At 38.0% G+C, this 20,808-nt stretch overlaps 1 protein-coding gene and 1 non-coding gene across 2 annotated transcripts in view; one reads left to right on the forward strand and one right to left on the reverse strand.

Moving 5' to 3' along the window:
• The first annotated feature begins 1,671 nt into the window (after window positions 1-1,671).
• On the forward strand, window positions 1,672-1,743 carry Trnah-gug. The gene has a single exon. It is a non-coding gene; the product is annotated as a tRNA-His (tRNA).
• A 5,747-nt stretch (window positions 1,744-7,490) lies between these two features.
• LOC109540519 (hemicentin-2) overlaps window positions 7,491-20,808 on the reverse strand; it is a 55,282-nt gene continuing 41,964 nt past the window's right edge. Inside the window, exons 10-15 of the mRNA XM_019908944.2 lie at window positions 17,981-18,274; window positions 15,560-15,730; window positions 15,244-15,435; window positions 15,020-15,187; window positions 14,807-14,968; window positions 7,491-8,864 (exon numbers count right to left, since the gene is read on the reverse strand). Of these exons, the coding sequence (XP_019764503.2) occupies window positions 8,809-8,864; window positions 14,807-14,968; window positions 15,020-15,187; window positions 15,244-15,435; window positions 15,560-15,730; window positions 17,981-18,274 (1,043 nt within the window). The 3' untranslated portion in view covers window positions 7,491-8,808. The remainder of the gene's footprint in view (window positions 8,865-14,806; window positions 14,969-15,019; window positions 15,188-15,243; window positions 15,436-15,559; window positions 15,731-17,980; window positions 18,275-20,808) is intronic.

Below are 20,808 nucleotides of genomic sequence, written 5' to 3' on the forward strand. Positions count from 1 at the left end.
AAAGCGACTATTTTTGTTTACTGTTATAAATTGCTGGCCCTGGAAACCGCTAAAGTCGACCTCGACTAACGGCATTATGCAGTACATTGTTTATTCCTTCCGGCTGATTAGGCATTGAATAAACCAATATCATGAAAGCCGTTCGGAAACCTTTTATGGGTCTGCTTCGGTTTTCGTATGAATCTTAAAAAGACTGACTTTATTCAAAATAAAGTAGCAATCGGGATTCGAAAATAATAAAGAAGGGGAACGTGCATATAAACTCTGAGCACGTAAACGATTTGCTATTTTTTCGCTCAAATTGTCCTCTACATTATCAGCGAGCAAGAGAGAACTGGCAAGAATTAATAATTCAATCTGGAAGACATTCAAATACGTTAAACCAAATTCTAAAAAAGAAAACAAACCTGCTAATAACAATGTTAATGGTATTTTTCTGCAGTTCTAACAGATTCAGGCAGACTACGCATCAAACGGTTGTGATAGTTTTAATAATTTTTTTGACAATAATGCAGCTTATTAAATATTCTTTTGGATCTGGCTTTGGCTGGCATTGATTTTCATGGCACAGTAAATCTTTCAGGATGGATTTTTCCTTTCACTGATTGACTATTCCTCTTGGTAATTTTTCCGGCGATGGCCTCTGTGGTCTTTCACCAATGGGTGAGAATAATGGTGTCGATTATTCGCAATCGCTTAATTACAGAACACCGTTTTGATCTCGTCGTACATCGTTTCTGGGCGCGTGATTGATCACATTTTGTCACTTTATCGGAGATTATTACTCCCCAATTTGCGGGGATATTAATGGATGCCATCAAGCCTACGCCGAAGTTTCGGCAAGTTCGGCTGAAGTATTTGGTCATAACTGACATGGCAAGGGAATTAATATACTAATAAGGTATAAATTGGCCCGCAGAAATAATGACTTAATGCTTTTGTCGAAGTTTCAATTATCTTGGCATTACGTTTTGAAATTTGGTTTTCGACAGAACTGGGCATGTACTTGCGAAGCGCAGTTAAAAATCCACAAGAACCCGCCATGTGCTTTTAATCTTCAGCAGTTTGATAGAGGCAAACATAATAAAATCTTTTAAGGGGCAAGCTGAACTATTCAAATATTTACCCTTACACGTTAGTGTTTCTCGGGTATTTTAGCATATTATGGCCAAACAATGTTAAAATATACATAATACGAAGCGAATCCATATCGATTTATAAACATTCAGGTGTTTGTTCGTCGTACCCAGTGACTGTTTGGTAGGTTAAAAAGGGGGTGCTAATGTTTTCTTCATAAGAAAATCATTTGGATCATCCAGAAGCAATCAATTTCGAAACCATTTCAAAACGTGACGGGAACAAAAGGACTTTTAGAACGTATTCCAATGCTCTAAAAATGCGTATCTGAATAGCGCACTGCTTAATACAGATGGGTGATCGATTAATATCCTTACAAAAAACTGATTGAAATTGTAATCGGCAGCAGCTGAAGACGTCGATTTGGTTGGTCAAAGCGTAAAAACCTGAGGTTTTTTCGGTTCTTTGCCGCGGTAGGTTTATTGGCAATTGACCGCACGACTTGCTGTTAAAGCGGCCCATTGAAGCGTGGATTGTTCAGTGGAAAATTGGATTGTCGAAGAGATTTTTTGGTAGATTTTCAAGTCCTCAATAGCCGTGATCGTCTAGTGGTCAGGACCCTACGTTGTGGCCGTAGTAACCCAGGTTCGACTCCTGGTCACGGCAGTGCCAACAAGTCACTGTCACGGTGAGGCAACTTTTTTGTATATTTTTGCCTCCTCTTGTTCCCTCACTAGATCCCCAGCTGTAACAAACAGTCAGCCGCCATTCGATTCAGAGATAAACCGGGCTCTGATCTGCCCATAATATTTCAAATGCTACTTTTCAAAGTGACACAATCTTGTTTCATTACTCAAGGATGGATTTGGCTTTGTTAGAGGAAACGCCGGTTGGCACTCTTAAAATGGGTTGCACGTGCTTCGTGTTACAAGTTTCTATTGACGAATTCACTTTTGAACTACTGATCTAGTTTAGTTGCGAGCTTTAACTGACCAGGAATGTTGGCATATGCCAAATAGCAGCTGTTTGGTCTCTACGTGCTTTTAAAGGATCTATAGATTGTTGCCAGAAAAAGCACAACTGTAGAGGTGAAAAAGTGTAGTATTTTACACTGACACTCACTTTGGACTGTGAATATTTTCTCAGTCGGTCATCCAATTTGACCTTATTTTCATCGCATTATAGGCCTATTTTTGGAGAAAATTCATAATGAAAATAGTGTCATGTTTTCTAAGTGAAAGATTAAAGCTTTCTTCTTCTTAGCGTGCCTTATTCGTCGCGGACGTTGGCTATCAACATGGCAATTTTAATTTTATTAACGGCATTTCTAAACAGCTGTATAGATGTAAGTCCAAACCACTGGCGTAGATTTTGCAGCCATGAGTGTCTTCTCCTTCCTGGTCCTCTTTTACTGTTGATCCTTCCTTGGGCTATTAACTGGAGTAGACAATATTTTTGATGTCTCATTATGTGTCCGAGGTATTCCAGTTTCCTCTTTTTAACTGTGAGTGTAATTTCTCTCTCTTTCCCAATTCGCTGCAGCACCTCTTTATTAGTTATGTGGTCAGTCTAGTATGTATGTCTAGTCTAGCTAGTATGACTGTATCATCAGCATATCGCACATTGTTAATCCACTCTCCGTTTATCTGTATACCCTCTGTTCCCTCCTCCAACGCTTTTCCAAATACGTTTTTCGAGTATATATTGAAGAGGAGCGGAGACAGGATGCAGCCCTGCCTCACCCCTTTTTTAATTTATATGTTGTCAGAATACCGGTTGTTCAGCTTTATCTTAGCGGTTTGTCCCCAATACATGTTTGCTATTATGAGGATATCTTTATTATCGATGCCGGTATTTTCGATTATCTTTAGTAATAGCTCATGGTGTACGCTGTCAAACGCTTTGGCAAAGTCGATAAAGCAAAGATATACTTTTTTGTTGACATCTCTACATCGTTGGATAAGAACTTGTAGACTAAAGATAGCTTCTCTTGTCCCAAGGGCATTCGGAAATCCAAATTCGGATTCACTGCGGTTTTCTTCACATTTATTGTATATTCTGTTGTGGATTATTTTCGTGAAGACTTTTGTAATATGATTGATGATGCTGATGAGTCGGTGCTGATCACAGGTTTTTGCGTCTTGTTTTTTCGGCACTGCGATGAAGAATGAAGCCATTCTTTGTAGACAGATATCATTAAATAGACTCGTGAGGATATCAATAAATTGATTATCAGTTTCACACATAAGTTTTAGTATTTCTACTTGAATGCTATCAGGTCCAGGAGCTTTGTTGTTCTTGAGAGATAGAATAGCTTTTTCAGTTTCGGATTTCATAATTGGGGGTCCCTTACCTATCTCATTCATATTGTGTTCTTTAGATCGTTCCGAAGCAAAGAGGAGTTCGACCTATGATTTCCATACCTCTAGACATTTTGATGGTTCCGAAATAATATTATGGTTAGTTTCCAGTATGAACGTATTTCTGTTGTTTATTTTCTTTGTTGTCATTTCCCTTATTTCCTTATGCATATTGCGGTAGTCGTACTTCACTTCATATTGTTCTATCTTGTCACATTTTTCAGAGAACCATTTTTCCTTTGCCTCTCTAATCTTTTTCCTTATGTTTTTGTGAATTTCACGGTAATTTGTGTTGTTTTCACCTTTATGCTTCCGTCTTTCGTCCATCATATCGAGGATCTCTTGTGTCATCCACTCTTGTTTTCTGTTTTCATCTTTTTGCAAATATTTTTCACAATTTGCTTGTATAGAGTTTTTGAGTTTATCCCATTTGTCTTGCTTTACTCGTGTTGTTGATTTTCTTTAAATTGTTAGTCAGCGATTCCTGCACTTGTTTCCGAATATTTCTGTCGGACAGTTTCCCTATGTCTATTGTTGTGGGATCAAGTTCTAAACTAATCTGATCCGGCTCGTAAGGACCAAATGTTGGGGGATCAAGTTCTAAACTAACCTGATCTTGCTCGTTTGCCCTAATGTTGGAGGTGGCACCTTTATGACCTTGGTCAAATCCAGTTCGTGAGACCGAAATGTACTCGTCTCACTTGGATAAATAATTTAATATGCCAGACACGAGTATATGGGGGAAAATTTATTTTGTTCGAAGGACCAATGAGTGTGGGGTACCAGTGTTTGGTGGGTATCCTTGTGAGTAGTTGCAGGAGGAAATAAATCTGCCAATTTGAGATGTGCCCGCCGAACTTGCACGGGCGGCACGTTTATTTTGCCACTTTTTCTAATTGGCCTGGGCAGTACGTTCTTTAAAATGGGCTGAGTGGCTTAATTATTCTACTTGAGTGGGGAACTGTTTCCAATTAGTTCACTTGAGCACTGATTTGATTTGAGGGTGAATAATTACGGGTTGGGTTTTGAGGCACTTTTCACAGACACTCCCGATTTGTACGACTTGAGGAGAAACAACTAACTGTGTACGATTTGAGGTGAAATTACAAACTGTCTACGACTTGAGGAGACACAACAAACTATGTTCGAGTGAAAATACAAACTGTGGTCGACTTGAGGTGCGAATACATGCTGTGTTCGAGTGAAAATACAAACTGTGTTCGACTTGAGGTGAGAATACAAACTGATGATCTCTGGTCACTTTTTCGACTGAGGTAAACAGGAAATCAGAAGTGCAGGGTGAGGGAAACAGGGTATTTCCCACGCTCTGTGCTCGACTCTGTTGGGTGATCGCTTCAAAGACTTAAACTTTCAATAGTGAAAAGAGTAGCCGAGCACAGTTATGTTATTTGCTTTTTGCTCAATAGTCAATTGTTGCCCTTCTGATTTCACAATGCCCTTTGTATTCGAGCAGTTGTACCGCTTAGCGGGGTGTCTAAGATTCCCAATTGGCCCGACAGACACGGCTGATTTGAGACCTTAACGGGAATCTTTAACATCTTATCAGGAATTCAGCATTGAAACGTAAACTTGGACAATAACTGTATCCATTGTTTAAATGTTATTTGAACATCCATGTTGTTCTTAGAGGGTGCCTTCTTGATTCGTTTCAACCTCAGTTCAAACCTACACACAACTGGAATGTGGTCTGAGGGGACATCTGCTCCTGGATAGGTTTTTGCAGATCTTATTGAGTTTTTAAATCTGTTGGGTATAGCTATATAGTCGATTTGATTTCTAACTATTTTTTCCGCAGAGTCTGCTGGCGATTTCCACTTGTAGATTCTGCAAGGGGGGAGTTTGAATATGGTGTTACTGAGTAGTAAGTTATGATCCTGGCAGAACTGTATAAGACGGTCCCCTCTTTCGTTTTTTTCATCGAGTCCGAAATCCCCTGTGGTGCCTGGCACACGCCCATTATGATGGGTATCTCCTGTTTGTTCGTCATCTTAATCAAACGTTCTAGTTGTTCATAGAATTCTTCAAAAACGGCGTCGTCTTTGTCGGCGGTTGGTGCATATATTTGAATGGGACATTGACGTCAAATGGGGTGGCGTGCAGCTGCAGGAGCATCATTCTGTCTGAGAAAGTTGTGAAGATTCTAACCGTTGGTTGGATACGTGGGGAAACAACTATGCCCCCTCCGTTCCTATATTGTGAGTTGTCATTGCCAGAGTAGTATACTGTGTGGTGAAGTATCTTGCATTGTCCAGAGTCGGGCCAGTGGGTCTCACTGACGCCCATAATGTCTATATTCAGCCTATTCGTTTCTTTTATTATGTTATGGGTTTATCCGCTTTCGTATATACTTTGTACATTCCATGTAGCGACTAGAAACCACCAAATTGAAGCGCTTTTCTTCAAAGAAGTTCATGATCTTGAATGCAAATACCATCGGTTATATGTTCCTTTATACGAGAAGAGAAACACCATCGTTAATGGCGAGTATGAACCAGCTGATAATGAGTGTGAGTGGCACTCTGAGGATGAGGATGAGGGTCTGTCAGTCTAATTGTAATCCGCCACCCGGAGAGGCGCCGCGATGGAGGACTAGCAACCCCACAACGGTTTTAAATCTTTACATAATTGAAATAGCTAACTTATTGGTCTTCCAGACCAAGTATATGCATTTTAATACTCGCATAAAAATTACACAGCCACTGTTCTGACCCGACAAACCTGACGTGGAAATTGCATTTTACGAATCCAGAAAAACCGGCAAACTCGATCGTGCATGTTTACTTTTTCGGATCTTGCTAGCGCAAAGTATGGAACGGTTCCGGTTGTTGGAAGTGACAGGAAAACTTCTGGAACGGCATTGCTTTGGAATGCGCGACACGTCCGAGCAAAACGCGACAACTTGCGTGTCGTCCCCGACCTTCTTCCGCTTGCCATATGCACAGGACACAAGCCAGACACTTTACGACTTCGGACCGACCTGTTTTAACATGAGTTTACTCACCCGAGCCGCCAACAAAATGCATATAACTTGAATCAATGCGTGGAAAGTTTCCGTTCGCGCCTTAGAACAACTCACTCCACTTACCTCAAGTAAAACTGAACCAACTTCTTCACGATCAACATTTCTTCCCATTCTATCTGGTCTTCTAAATATGCGAATCAACATTTCAGGTACTTGTTGCAACTGTAGCGATGCTACAAAAGTATCGATCTGCTCGGCAAGAGCTGCAATTAAAAACGTGTCGGAATCAGCGCCAAAAAAAGCAATATATCCCTTTATCCGTATAGGTAATAAAAAATTACAAAACATGAAAAGAAATTAGCGTAGCCCTTTCAACGCTGCGTAATAACCGAAAATAATGTAAAAAAACTATTGTCGAGTTCAATTTCGAACGCGAGCGGCATATTTTGGAAGCGACTCCAACGGTGCATGAAAAATGAGGCCATTAAACAACCAACTTTAGCAACAATCAACACTCAATTTTTGGCAGATATAAAAAAGCATTCTATCGATGCAATTTTTATTTACTTAACCCCAACAGATTCAGATAAATCAAGTTGCAAAAATGTTCTCGGGCAATAGAACGCTTTCCCTCAATTTAATTGAAGAAAACCTTCATATTTCAGCTGTCGATAACTTTTTCCATTTTTTATTTAAAGAGCACATATTTTTATAAGAAAGGCCGGCGCCTGCGGAGCTCTTCACAAAATATATCGTTAATATAACTGTCGCAGAGTGAGATTTTTTTCTATATGGTCCGTTACTCGCGGGTTTAATTTATTACATCTTAGCGGATAACGGAAAAAACGTCCGACAAGAACTAATAAATAAAACGAAAATGTGTTGGGTTCAAAAAATACCGCTTTGCTGAATGAGCAAATGTTCTGTTTTCGCTAATTACGTGTTGTTTCATATCTGGAGTTCAGCTTTAACTGGAATTTATTTGTTTCGAGCATGAAACTGGCCGATTGTGCTGGCACTTGTTTTATGATATACAAATCAGGTTTGTTCCGAGGAATTAAAACACCAAACAGTTTTCTATAGGTTTAATAAAGAAAATACCTGAGTCGGGAGTAATTTTTGGTTTTTACAAATACTGCGATTGTTGATTGAATAAATAGACGGTTTTTGCTGCCCATGATAAGCCTGGGGTTCTTCATCCACTCGGGATCATGTTCCGAATTATTATTCAACGCTCTATTTACACTTATTGCTAGGAACTAACTTATTAATACATATTGAGGGATTAAAAATAGATACAGCCTTATACAGACGAAATTCAGCTTAGCCTATTATTGACTAACAAGTTTGAATGTCAAAGTTTAAAACAATATATTCCGATGACATTTACCGTATAATTAATCGTCGTCGAATCATCAATTAATAAACAGTCTCGTTTTTTTCAAATGGCGATTAGAATTATATAACTGTCGAAGTCGGCGTTTTTCTCAACTTATTGAAATAGATTTTTGTAAATAGGTAGAGGGTATCTGTAAAAAGTCTGTAAAACTATTACTGGGGTGAAAGCATGATGATTTGGCTTAATTTGTCTACTCCAAAAGTGGCCGCCCACGAATTTGCGATGCAAGAAAAAATGCAATTTTAAATAAGATTCGCACGTTTCTGACAAAGGCCATCTTCACTCTGCATAGAACATGTTAACAGATTCTGATTTCGCACCCGCTAAAACCCCCCGATACGAGATTTCGTTCGGATAGTAGTTTACCAACAAACTAATTTAAAAATTGACGGAAACCATCCAGTTTCGTATTAAACAAATTAGGATAAATCACGATGTTTCGGCTCCAGAAATCTGGGGTATTATTTTTAGAAGAAATTTTTCGGACGCCCTATATATCCTGGATTTTTAACTTTGACATCATTTCTCATACATTAAGTAAACGAATAATTTGTACTGTGGTTCATATTTAAGAAATTATGGCACTGATAAAAGTAGTAAATTAATTAAAAGTATTGTACAATTTAATAGTGAAACCGTCGCTAATGTAAATATAGGCGATCGGAAGGTATTCCCGTTGGGTGTTTTTAGGACCCAAAGCACGTCAATCCAGAAGCCGGGATTCCAGAAAAAAATACTTACAATCTAATTATAACATTTCCTAGATACATAAACTATGTACAATATAATACATTTTTAAACGAGCTTTTGAAACCGTAATTGCACCATTTCTTTGTCAATCTTGTATCATGAATTATTCGGGTTCACCAAGCTTTTACAATATTATTAGCCCAGCCTTGGCCCAATTGGACTTTCTGTTTAAGAGCACGCTGCAAACTATACGTTCCCCACAAGCTCTCGCCTTAATCCAACATCAGTGTTCTTCTAGGTCAATAATCCGAGTTTTGCGGCGAAAAACTGGCAGGAGCCAGGATCAAATCGGGACCTGTAAAAACAAAAGCACAGATAATCCACTTTTCGCCTTTCTGTTTTTTTCTTGCGCCGTCTAAGCCAAACAAGTTCAAGTTTATTCGGAAATTTCTAGATCAAATTATCAACTTTTATTATGTCTGGGCAATGGAAAAGGGACTGCGACCTTGGAAGTGAATGCTAATGGAAATGTCATATCAGGACGTGATCTAGATGAAAAGTTTTGGGACGCTTTGCAAGCATAAAGCAAAACAAGGTTTTTGTCTGCGATGCTAAAATCTACGTTTTTTTGGCGGATTTGGTGCTCCATTTATTTCCACGTTGACTATCAATTATTCTCATTCCCATATTCACTTGAAGATGCGAAGCGAATTGCTAAATTTGTAAGCCATAATTAGCACTAGTTAATAATCGATGAATGAAGCTTTCTAGCTGAAACTTCTCTGGGGAAATAATGATTTACTTGGCAATCACTTTGGCTCGATGGAGTTGCAAAGTTGTTTTGTCAAGTAAAATTGTCTTTGGATAAGAATATCGATTCGCGTTATTTCACACGACGAAAGCAAACCGATCCGGTATGTGTCTTATTTGCCCTGAAGTGTAATGTAAATCGGCAAGCAAAGACGGAAATATTTTTCCGTTTGATTAGATACGTATTGTTGGAATTGGAGAAAATATGAATTCGCATCAGTGAAAAGACTTCCACTTAAAACAACCTGTTAAGCAAACATTTGGTGTAACGTGAAAAATCCTGATAGCAAATTTACGTATCGAGGTGGAAAATCAGCAGCCTGGATCTCTAAACGTTGTGGAGCAGCAAATGAAAGGGCACGTTTATTTTAAAGCGGATCGAAGTTAAATCATTCAACGTTATCGAAAGAATTCGTTCGGCTTTTGTGGTTTCGTATCTTCCTAATTCTGGAGCGCCGTATAGGGTCGTTTCAATTGAACGTTTACTTCGCCCGTGAAAAGGCTGGTTTCAATCAACGATAAATCCACCTGATTTCGTCACAGACCGAAACGGAAACGGAACGGTGAAAATCTGAAAAATTATAACGATCGTTCGAAGGGAAGGCGTAATAACTCTGACCTTAACCGCCTTAATGTGTCTTTCCTCTTGAAATCGGGCTTTTGAGAAATTTAACTGCTGAATTATCCACTCAACTGGAAGTTTGCAGGTTCACTCAACAAACTGAATAACATATGGAAAATACTGGATATGAATTCCCATCCTAAACACCCTAAATACGGAATCGCGTTCGCCAAATAACAGCAGATCGCCCAGATATGAGACGATTCTGCACGATATGCAGGGCACTTGCCATTCCTGCATATACCGACACGATTTACATAAGCAATCGTGAGTTTTGCGTGTTCGAAATTGTCAGTCAGTTTCAATTTGTGTTTTGATAGCGAACAAAAATGTCGCTATTCATTTTGTGGAAAATGCCAACAGTGAATTAAAAAAAATAATTTATGCAGATTGGATTTTTTTTTTAATTTCTTAATGGACTTTTAAATACTCGTGCGTTAAAAAAAATAACATGAAACAAATAAACAATGAACAAATGAAAATAAATTTATCTAGCATGGAGAAAAATTCACAATCCTGCCGACAGTATGATTGAAACGATTGAATTATAATTTAATTAGATGGGAAGCATAATTCTGATAAATTTATTAAATTGCTAATGATCGGTTAGTGGGACATGCTAATGATACATATGCCACAATTCATAAATCTATGAATTATAGATACCGGTTAATGGCAGTTGCGAAGGAGATTAACCATATAAAATTCCAACAACACGTCCATTTCAATTAGGATTGACTTTAACCGTATTTTGTCCAAATAGATTTCTTTCCCCAGAAATATTAACTGAAATATTTGGTAATTTGATTAATTACCTCCTACACATAAGCGGAAGCTTCGCAGATATTAAATTAATAATGCGTTTTTTCCTTTGGTAAGCTTTCAGAGAAACAAAATTTTTGTCAGGCCTCTACAAAAACCAACAATTTTTTTAAATGTTTTTCTTTCTCTTTTTCTCCAACCTGCCTGCTAGTTCTCGTTCTAAAGTTGTACAATTTTCGGAAGAATGACCACAAAAGGAAAACTTTAGTGGAAGGTTTCGATTCTCTTCAATTCAAGTCCAATTAAGCTTTAGATTGTTCACTCCTAGGCGTAAAACAAACCATTTATTTCCTCCGTGAAAAGAAGCCATTATTTCCGGACCCCATCATGCATCACGGCCGAATTTAGATCTAAATGTAAACAGGCGAATAGGGCTTTTCACAAACACACACGTCGGTTGAAAAGTACGTCCGTCATATCTTTATTATATTCTTAAGATAGGCGACGAGAAGAAGAATGGGCCTGACATGGCAAGGCACTACAAATTTATTTCTGCTCTCTCGGGGGTGTAACGTTTCCAGACGCAAGACATATAGGTTGTTTTAACAAAAAATGCTTATTTACCGTAATATGATTTTTAATTTACGGGATGCATGCAAAATTTTGAAATGGAATAATCCACTGAAGTTTTCTGGTGAAGAATGTACAACCTTTTCTCCCATAAAATAATCAACGTTTTCCCATGAATTTAAAGCAAAGGTAGCATAAAATGTTCTTTGATTTTGGAACGTCTATATCTACCTTATAGATTTAAAATGGAAAATGTTACAACAGTATCGATTTTTTTTAAGTATTTATGTACGATTAAATAGGAAACAAATATGACTCTTGGCTTGTATATTTAACTTCACTTACGCGAACTGCCCACTGTTTATAATTGTGCAAGAGGAATAGCAGTTATGAAAATTTAGGTCGATGTTCCTGCAAATGAATCCACTTCCCACTGGTTCTTCTTAGTGTAATCGTTTATTGATATTAGGATTATGACTTAATAATTAACACCAAAAAAAATACGCTTTTGCATTTTTATCATTAGGCCAAAATCACTTGTGGACTATTCACGGAGATTGAAAGAAAAATGTTTTGTAATGTAAAAATATCGTACAGCTATAGTATGTTTTTATAAGTTGTTCTTAGTAAAGAGAAATATGCAAATATTAATTTTTGCTATGGATTTTGCTATTGATATGTAGAAGCGACAGTACTTGAATTTCAAAAACCGTCAAAATAGTAATCAGAATCGGATTCTTAGCAAAGTTGATTGCAATCTGAGGTTGAGCTTTCGTAGGGCGACTCAGCAACTTACGAATTACTGACTCACAAATACTACCAACATCACGAATTACCATAATCTGCATCTTTGGGAACATGAGAATTTTCGAAAAATTAATCCACGGTAATTGCAAAATTAATTTTCAGTAAGTAAACATCTGCTCAAATTTCTCACTAATCAGGACTGCATTGATGATTTACCACCTATTAGGAAGGAATCAAATTAATTATAATTTGGTCAATGGAATTGAACCAGTAGTCTGGCCATCCAGATCGCCGGATCTTAATCCACTGGACCTACTTACGATTAGGGGTATGAGAAAGAGAGAGTTTATTCAGCTCCAGTTTTAACTAGAGATGATTTAATTTTTTGAGTTCAGCAAGTCTGCAATAATATGCGGTAAAATACCAAGCAAGGGGTCTTCTAATTCTTGGATGTTTATTGTGACTTTATTATGTTGCAGATTCATTAAATAATTATCAATTATTTTTAGTTTTTGCTTGAGAACGTTGAGATTTACAGATAAATTGAAAGTACATTTTTGTCGCCCTGAACGAGAAATGAAGTCCTCTATGAAAAAGTAGTGCTGAAGTATTTTTTTTCTTAAAATACTCGGGTCGATAATAAGGAAGATGGCGTCGGTTAAATATCGTAACGACTTAAAAATCGGCCAAAATGGGGCATTTAATTATTTCGGATCTGAAGACTGGAACGTGAACTTTTCAATGAATAATTTAATTTGCTTGCTTTTTTGTGATAAAAAAGGTATTGAATTTGAGGTAATTTGGGAGATTTTCATTTCTTCAATTGACTTTAACAACTTATGAAATTTTCAGTCAAAGACCGAAATTTTGCATGCGTGTTTTTAAGGCGAATGTCTTATTTACCACTTGTAAGGCTCCGCAATAAATATGCTATGCATACTTCAACCGTTTGGTTCAATAATAAGGAGGATATTGTATGTTAGATATCGCGACCGGTCAAAAATAAAAAAGGTATAAAATTAAAAGCGATTTGGAAGACTTGTTATTTAAAAAAAAAATCGACTTTCACATCATCATTATTAAAGATCATTTGAAGCACCGTATAAAAGAGTACCCAACCTTTATATTTTCGTCAGTTCAGTTTCTAATTCAAAAAGTCATCACAAGAGAATACTAAAAATAAAAAATCCAAATGATATAATTTTGCTGATGTGCTGGATTAATAGTAAACCCATGGAAATTTCATTGGAAAATATTGTTTTTGTCTCTAAGAATTGCATTTTATTAAACAAAGTCATTTTATAGAGGTGAAGGTGAACAACATGGTTAGACAGTATAAAAAGAAAATCGATATTAATTTTAAGAAATACAGTGAAGAAAACGTCGCTAGGGCACTTTGAAGATATTCGACACCTTACACGATAAGAAACAAGAAATAAAAACGAAGACATATGGCCGACAGGACCTAATTTCACAAGAAGAAGACAAACTTTCAAGAATAAGAGTACGCCTTCTACCAAGTGCTAAGACCATTTTTAACGCTTAATAAAGGGTCGTCCGCCTTCACCCCACACATAGGATTGCAGACGGGCACCCTTTATCTAAAAAAAATTAGCAAGGAATAAAAAGTTAATTCGTTTTGGTTCCGGACACGGAATACTCTAAATTAATTTATTGAAATTTTCATTTCAAAATTATACTTTTTATTAAGGCAAAACTGAAAAAATTGTCCGACTTCACCCAGAAGGACGATACTCTCTATCGTTGGCGCTCTGGAAACTGGACCATCATTTATATCAAGCAAAACAGACCACGACTTTGTTGCCCCATAGAAAACAATAAACAAATGCGTCTGTTTAACTGAATATGGAATGGCCAATGCAGATAGAAAGTACTTACGGAATTTGGATCCTGATGGCCTGGAAACAAATACGCACTAGACTAACCGTCCCCCTTCGACTATCCAGACCGGCTTAAATTCGGGCAGCGAAATGGATGTCGCTAATTACCCCCTTTTCTACTTTACGGGGCATAGTAATATTCCTAAACTGAATATTCTAATTGTAAAGGATCGTTCGTAATTTGTATGCTGGCGTAGCGAGCATTTAGACGAGACCGTAATTGAAGTAGAAAATGTCTCTCTGGTCTTACTCAGGCAACCCGCACGTGCTCATAACAGCAAAGATCGTGTCAGCCAACCCTTACAGAGGGTTAAATACTTTACATGCATAAATGCCAGTGGTGTTTCGTGTATACATTGTATATTGTCACATTGGTTAGGTAAATATCCAGTGTTTAACCGCTTGGACCTTGTAATTTGTTCGTATACAAATATCGCTAAAAATTGGATATTGGGGATACGATTAGCTAGGAAAATCAATTACAATTCATCGGCCTCTGAGTGCCTGAGTGCCATTCAAAAAGTAACACAGACATCAATTTTCGGTGGATCGTTCAATACAAATATGCCAAAATAAAATGTCCCAGCCGGATAACGAGACGACACAACGACACCATCTATCTTCCATTGTGGTCTGGACCGCTCCAGAGGGTTATCAATGAAACATGTACATCTAAACGCGGAAATGCGATCCGATGCAAAAGGGACGAGGCTGCAGCAGCACTCAAGTAAATATTCCAATTTGATAATGGATGCTCTGTGTTAAAAGGTTCTCTCGGCGCTGTTTGATCATTGTAAGTTTATATGTTTGTGTCTATATTATGTTTCGCGTGGACTCAATCCGTTATGGAATTACGAACATTTACCAACCGCATTAATTGCTCACCTTCTATCAGTCTGGATATACGTTCTTCGCATTCTCCGTACATGCTCGCCCTGTACAGAGCACTTCTGCGATGGAACCCTTCACCAAAACCGGCTTCGGATAGTTCCAAGTCGCTCGGAGGTTTGCTGCTTCGTCTTTCCCGTCTTCTGACAGGAACCGTACCTTAAAAAGGATGTTAAGTTCTCTGATGTTCCATGCTTTTTCTGAGCTTACTGGGTGCCTTGCGACATGCGATCACTGTAGCGGCGATTACTATGGCAAGAATCAGGAGAATCGCTGTGGCAGAAACTCCCGCAATGATAATAGTCAAATGGTGACTAGTCGAAGACCCTGAGGGAACCTTCCCGTTTGGAATGTTTGCAATTTTGTACACCTGAGCGCCTTAAACCACACTCAGTTTAACACAGGAATAAATCAGCGCTAAAATTTGGACTTACCATCTTCCAAGACTTCTTCTGACGTTCTTTCCTGTTGGACTTGAATCTGCGGCAGCAATATCGGCGGCTCGCTGCGCCCTCGGGCATTCTCGGCATAAACCAGCGCTTGATATTGTCGATTTGGTCGCAAATTCAACAACTTGAAGACAGGCCGCTCTCCCAACACTCGAAACGCTGGAGATTCGGGTGCTCCTACAAATACCATCCGCTGGTCATTTGCACTTTCCATTAGGTGTTTGTTAGCAGGCAAAGCAACGATCAAAGGCCAAACATGGAGACATGGAAACGAAAACGACACAGATACTTCAGTTCTAACCTTGATCATTTAATGTTGAGTGGATACCTGGAGGAGCTGGACCCGTCAAGTCGCTCACTTCCAGCACAAAGCTTTGATGGAGGCCTCCATCTTTGCCTGCTATGCAGGAAACTTCCAAGCCCCCATTTGTGGTGTTCCTGATCAGGCAACCTCTAGGCGATTCTGGAGGCTCTAAACACAACGAATATAAAGAAGGAAAGGAATTGATTTTTGGAGTTGTCGTTTACGAATGTTCCAACTTTAAGGACAAACTGAGGGTTGAAACCCTTTGTATCAAATTATCTGGAATGCATCAGTTTCAATCCCTTTCTATTAAACGTTTTCCACAACTGGTTGTTTATGTTTATGTTTATGTTAAAACTATAAAAGAAATTATTTAAGTTAAAAAGATACCGATCTAGCAAAGCTACTGCGGCAGCTTACTAGCAGAAGTGAGTCGTTATCGTTTAAATTACCGCGTTTAATAACGAAGCGAAACTTATATGAGTCGAAATAATGCGCTAACCGGCAGTAAGTTTATTTAAATATTTGCATCTCAAACCTTAACTTAATTAGCAAAATTGCGGCTCTCTTCAACAGTGTGTTCACCTGTGAATAATTGACGAAACCTGTTACTGGGTGTTCGCTGGTTCTGGTTCACTCAGTGAAGTTCAGATCTTCAACCTTCACTGCCTTGAAAAAATTCTGAAAAGAACTCATGAGACAGAAAGCTTTTGTTTACAAATCTTTTGTAGCTTTGGCGATTAGAAAAAAGAAACAAAAAACAGACCAAAGCTCCATACTTGAGTTACAGATTTTTAACTTCAGTAGTTTAAAATATTTGAAGCAAAAAACTGATGAAAGCTCCATACTTGTGTGGTCAAACCTTTTAACTTCAGTAGCTTCAAAACTTTGTTGAAAAAAGTTTGTGATAAAAAATGAAGCAAACGAGTATAGATGTAATTCAAATACATGATAGAAAACTGGCACTCTGCTCTAATCATACAACGTGTTTCTTTAAATATGTTCAAAGTTCTTTGATCCTGGGTTTCTCGTTAAACTGCGCCACATCTAAAGTTCGAACGGTTACACCCTGTGGAGTTTACACTTTCCAAGAAGTGCTTGTATTGAAGAGTTTGGAGCCAATTTACTTTGAAAATCTTCTCCGAACGCAATTAATTAAATTGCGGTTAAGATTGCCAGGTAACTTTACTAGTTAAGCCTTTTCAATATTCATGAGTCTACATGAGACTTCGAGAGATGCAAATATGAAAATCAGATTAGGTACCTCAAGTTTTATTATCAAATTTTCGAGCTAGATAAAGTTTACCTCGTTATTAAATGAACTGGTATATAGTCGAGAGCTTATGGAAACTGAGCATCGTTTTATTTTAGTGTTGAGAGTTTTGCGGAACGGCGCAAAAGTGTTCTGGAAAGTTGGCACTTTCCATATGCGAGTAGATGAACTGGTGATTCCTAACATAAAAAGCTACTTATCCGCAAATTGTGGAAACTCAAATTCTGGCCGTTTCTGGCATGCCGATCTTGGCCACTACGTGTTCATTTTAATTACGCCAACAGAGCCGCCTTTCCAGCCATATTCTTTCCATAATGTTATTATCCTGCCCCTAGATATTAAACTCTACAGCCAGTGCGAATATTAATGCCGGCTTTCAGAAAGAAATTATTTTATGATTATTAATGGCCCGGAAATTGTAAAATTTAAAGATAACTGCTGAAGGTTGGCGTGATTAAAGCTGTTCCGCCTCACAAATCCGGTTCAGTTTGGTATGATGGATGGATGTATCATTCACATATTCGCAACGTGAAAGTTGCGCTAGTTTAATTAGCTTATGATCAATACCAGAAATGTAGGCCATTTTTCAGTATTATCGTTATTTTCTACTTTGGTTAAAAAATTTGTCCGGGTTTGTTGAGCAAAACATTGTCCTCTTGTGAGTGTTTTGGACTTATTTTGCCGTCAATTTTATTCCCAATTGACAATAAAAGTGACTGCCCGCGGAATATCCTTGGGCGATGCCAATAATAATTTGCATGTTAATAAGAGTGAAAAGAGTCGCTTAGGGAAAGCGGCCTGCCTGAAATAAATTCGCACCAGAATAGGCGTATTGGCACATGGTGGGCCAAGCTTTTAGCTCCTCTCTCCTTACACGGTTCCGCACTCAGACCATCCCTTCACTGACCGTTAAATTCGTCGTTATTTACTGTGAGAGTCTATTGTGGAGCAGCTTTTCTTCCGAACTTGTATGCTATTCGAACAATTAATTCTATCTCTGTCTCGTGCCGGTTATTTATGGTTCCGGCCCTAATGCAGAAAATATCGACGAGCCTTTTTACTCCTAACAGATAAATGCTGTTAGATAGAATCTAAACTCAGAAGTGACCCAAATAAATGTTTCCAAAGAAAATCCATTTACTCACCAGCAGGTACCACATAAAAGTAACACGGCGTTGCTTGTTTTCCAACCTCGTTCTCAGCCCAGCACTGTAAAGATCCAATTGCCTCGTCATAAGCATTTAAGTAGAGCACCGAAACATTTCCTTTGCTCTCGATTTTCGCACCTTTGACCGGGAAAACTCCTTGGGTTGTGTTGTAAGTCCAGAAAAATCTGTTCACTGTTGGTACGGAATCTATCACGCACTGAACCACGATAGTTTCATATGGGATCACTCCTATTCGCACATGCTCGTGGTTCTTCTTGCAGCGAGGCTCATCTAAAACACACCAAAACTGTAAATTTCCAAAATTTATTTTTGGATCTGTAATAATTTGCTTCAAGATAAAGCACTGTTTAACCCTTAAGCGTATTTGTGCGTATGGATATATTTAGTTAAGTGCTCAACTTGATATTGAGTTTTCTGCTGAAAAAAACGCTAAAATCTGCAAAGTCAACACTATTAAGATGTATGATAGGGTTGCAATAAAGGTACACCGAACAGGAAAGTTTTAATTAACAAAGAAAGCATGGGGGAACAGGACGACGTTGGGGGATTTGTTTGTCTGAAGCGCACATAAATTACGCATTAAAATACTAATTAGAGCGGCGTTAACGGAAGGAATTTCTTAAATGTGAGGGCTAAGCGAGCGAAATCGAACCAGCAGCCCTTTTTATATCTGGAGAACAAGGAATTTGTACGGTATAATATGTCTATTATTGGACTGGGGTGGAAGAGGGCTGAAAAATCATACTCGTTTCAAAGAATGCACCAATGTACAGAAAAATACTTTTTTATAAAGATTATTAACGTAATTCTTTAAATGGAACGCCTCAAATATTGTTTTGTTATCTTCAAAGCCTTTAAAGCTTGTTTTTCAGATAACACTAAATTGTGAATACTTTGAATGACGCGTTTCCCAGTAAATCGGTGGCAAAATTGAGTTTTCTTTGTGGATAAAAAAAAATTTTGCGGGAATATGCACAATTAATTTTTTTAGATCATTCAACAATTAAGCCATCAAAATAATGCTCTTTTGAGGTAAATAATTTAGTTTCACAGGACAGAGCAGATTGTATTTACAAGTTTTCCAGTTTAATATTAACTTTTGTCGGTTATCATGAATCTGACTTCCTAGGAAATTATTAATATAGTGTTTGTTCTCTGATAATTCATTATTATTCGATATTCACAGAACGAAAGAGAACCGAGGCTTGAAACATTTAAAAGTTTATTTTGTGGATTTCAAAAATCGAGAAATGTTGCACACACCAACACATTAAACTCCTTTACTATATTACCATATTAATTATTTAAACTTGAAAGATTCTATTTGTATTTTTGTTTTCATGTCTAGAGTTAATATTGGTACCTGCTCAGAAACTTAAGCCTTAACATGGCAACTTAACAAAGGAAAAAGTCAATTAGTGTCCAATCCATTCATTTATCTCACAATCATCTAAGTAATTTCTTGCATTCCGATAATAGTTCATTGATATTATATTCGTTTGCAACCGATTTCTCCAAAAGCGTGTGATTCAAGGTATCTACAATTTAACATTTTTCGAAAACTCGAACTCCCTGCATATTGGTGCATTATTTAAAAGAAGCCTCGCTATGCCCCCAGGTAACTGGAATGGACCGTTCGAAGTTCACAATTTATTTTCTTTTAGTTTTATTGAAAATTACACTCAATTAGCGAAAATTCTTATTTCAAGGGTTATTTTACGAGAATATAGTAGCGTTGAAAGCACTACTGGTTTATTAAATTACAAAGCCAACGAATCAAATGTGGACATTGTCCTGAAATCTTCTCCTGTCGTGTTCTCCTGCTAAACGCTGATCGGCACGCAAAAGTCCAATTAGACATCCTATTAATATCAGTGCGCAATTTAGATGTTACTAATTGGGCCCCATCGTAATACTTCACATTATATCAGGATTTCGCCTGGCTGGAGATCGTATCGATTGTAATTTTCAGCGGAACCACACTTTAGTGTAGGAGTGCGACAAAGAAATATCAACCTTAGGAATAATCTAGTGCGAGAAGCAAATTCGTATACATGAGGGTAAATTGCAAAGTGCGGTTTAGGCAGTTTGGACAACGGCTTACAATGGCTTCACATAGTTGCTTCGCAATTGTTCAATTTCCGGCGAACTGTTTCGGTGGCGATAATTGCTTCGTTTCTAATCGAGATGCAGCTGTTCTATGTGGAGGCTGTTATTGTGTAAATGTTTCCATTTTGACGTGTTGTTGGGGCATGAGTTCCAATTCTGCCACTAATTTAATTCGCCCATATCGACAAATTTCTTTAGCCATCATTCCAGAATCTTCACAATTTCTTCACTATTACAACGCCGAAATTTCCCTGATTATTCCTTCACCTACTCTGTGCACTGTGCAGTAGCTCGTTAAGTAACCGGGGATTCGACTAATTCTCACACAATCTCCGCGTTTGCTCGAAAATTCAATTCCTGCTTCGGCTCTCTTAGATGATTTTATGGCAGTTATGAAAATTTAATACAGGCAATTGGAAAACCTGCCGTACGTTCGGGATTCCCACAGACAAATATCAAACCATATAAAGTGGTTAAACTGGAATTCGCCGAGGGCGTACGAGCTATAATTGTTCGTTCAAGGTATGTTTCAAACCGCTTCTTCCTCTGTTTGACATTGCCAGGACAGCAATGTTTCGGTGCAGAAATCCAATAGTCGACGTGAAACTTTCAATCGAATGCGGGCTTGGGAGGGTCTGAAACTAACTAAATGTGTATCAGACAGACATGGATTGTGTAAGCTTTTCGGAACGCGG

This window comes from Dendroctonus ponderosae, unplaced genomic scaffold (genome assembly GCF_020466585.1).
Source record: "Dendroctonus ponderosae isolate FM_Combo_2020 unplaced genomic scaffold, Dpon_F_20191213v2 Dpon_F_20191213_6, whole genome shotgun sequence".
Lineage (NCBI taxonomy): Eukaryota > Metazoa > Arthropoda > Insecta > Coleoptera > Curculionidae > Dendroctonus > Dendroctonus ponderosae.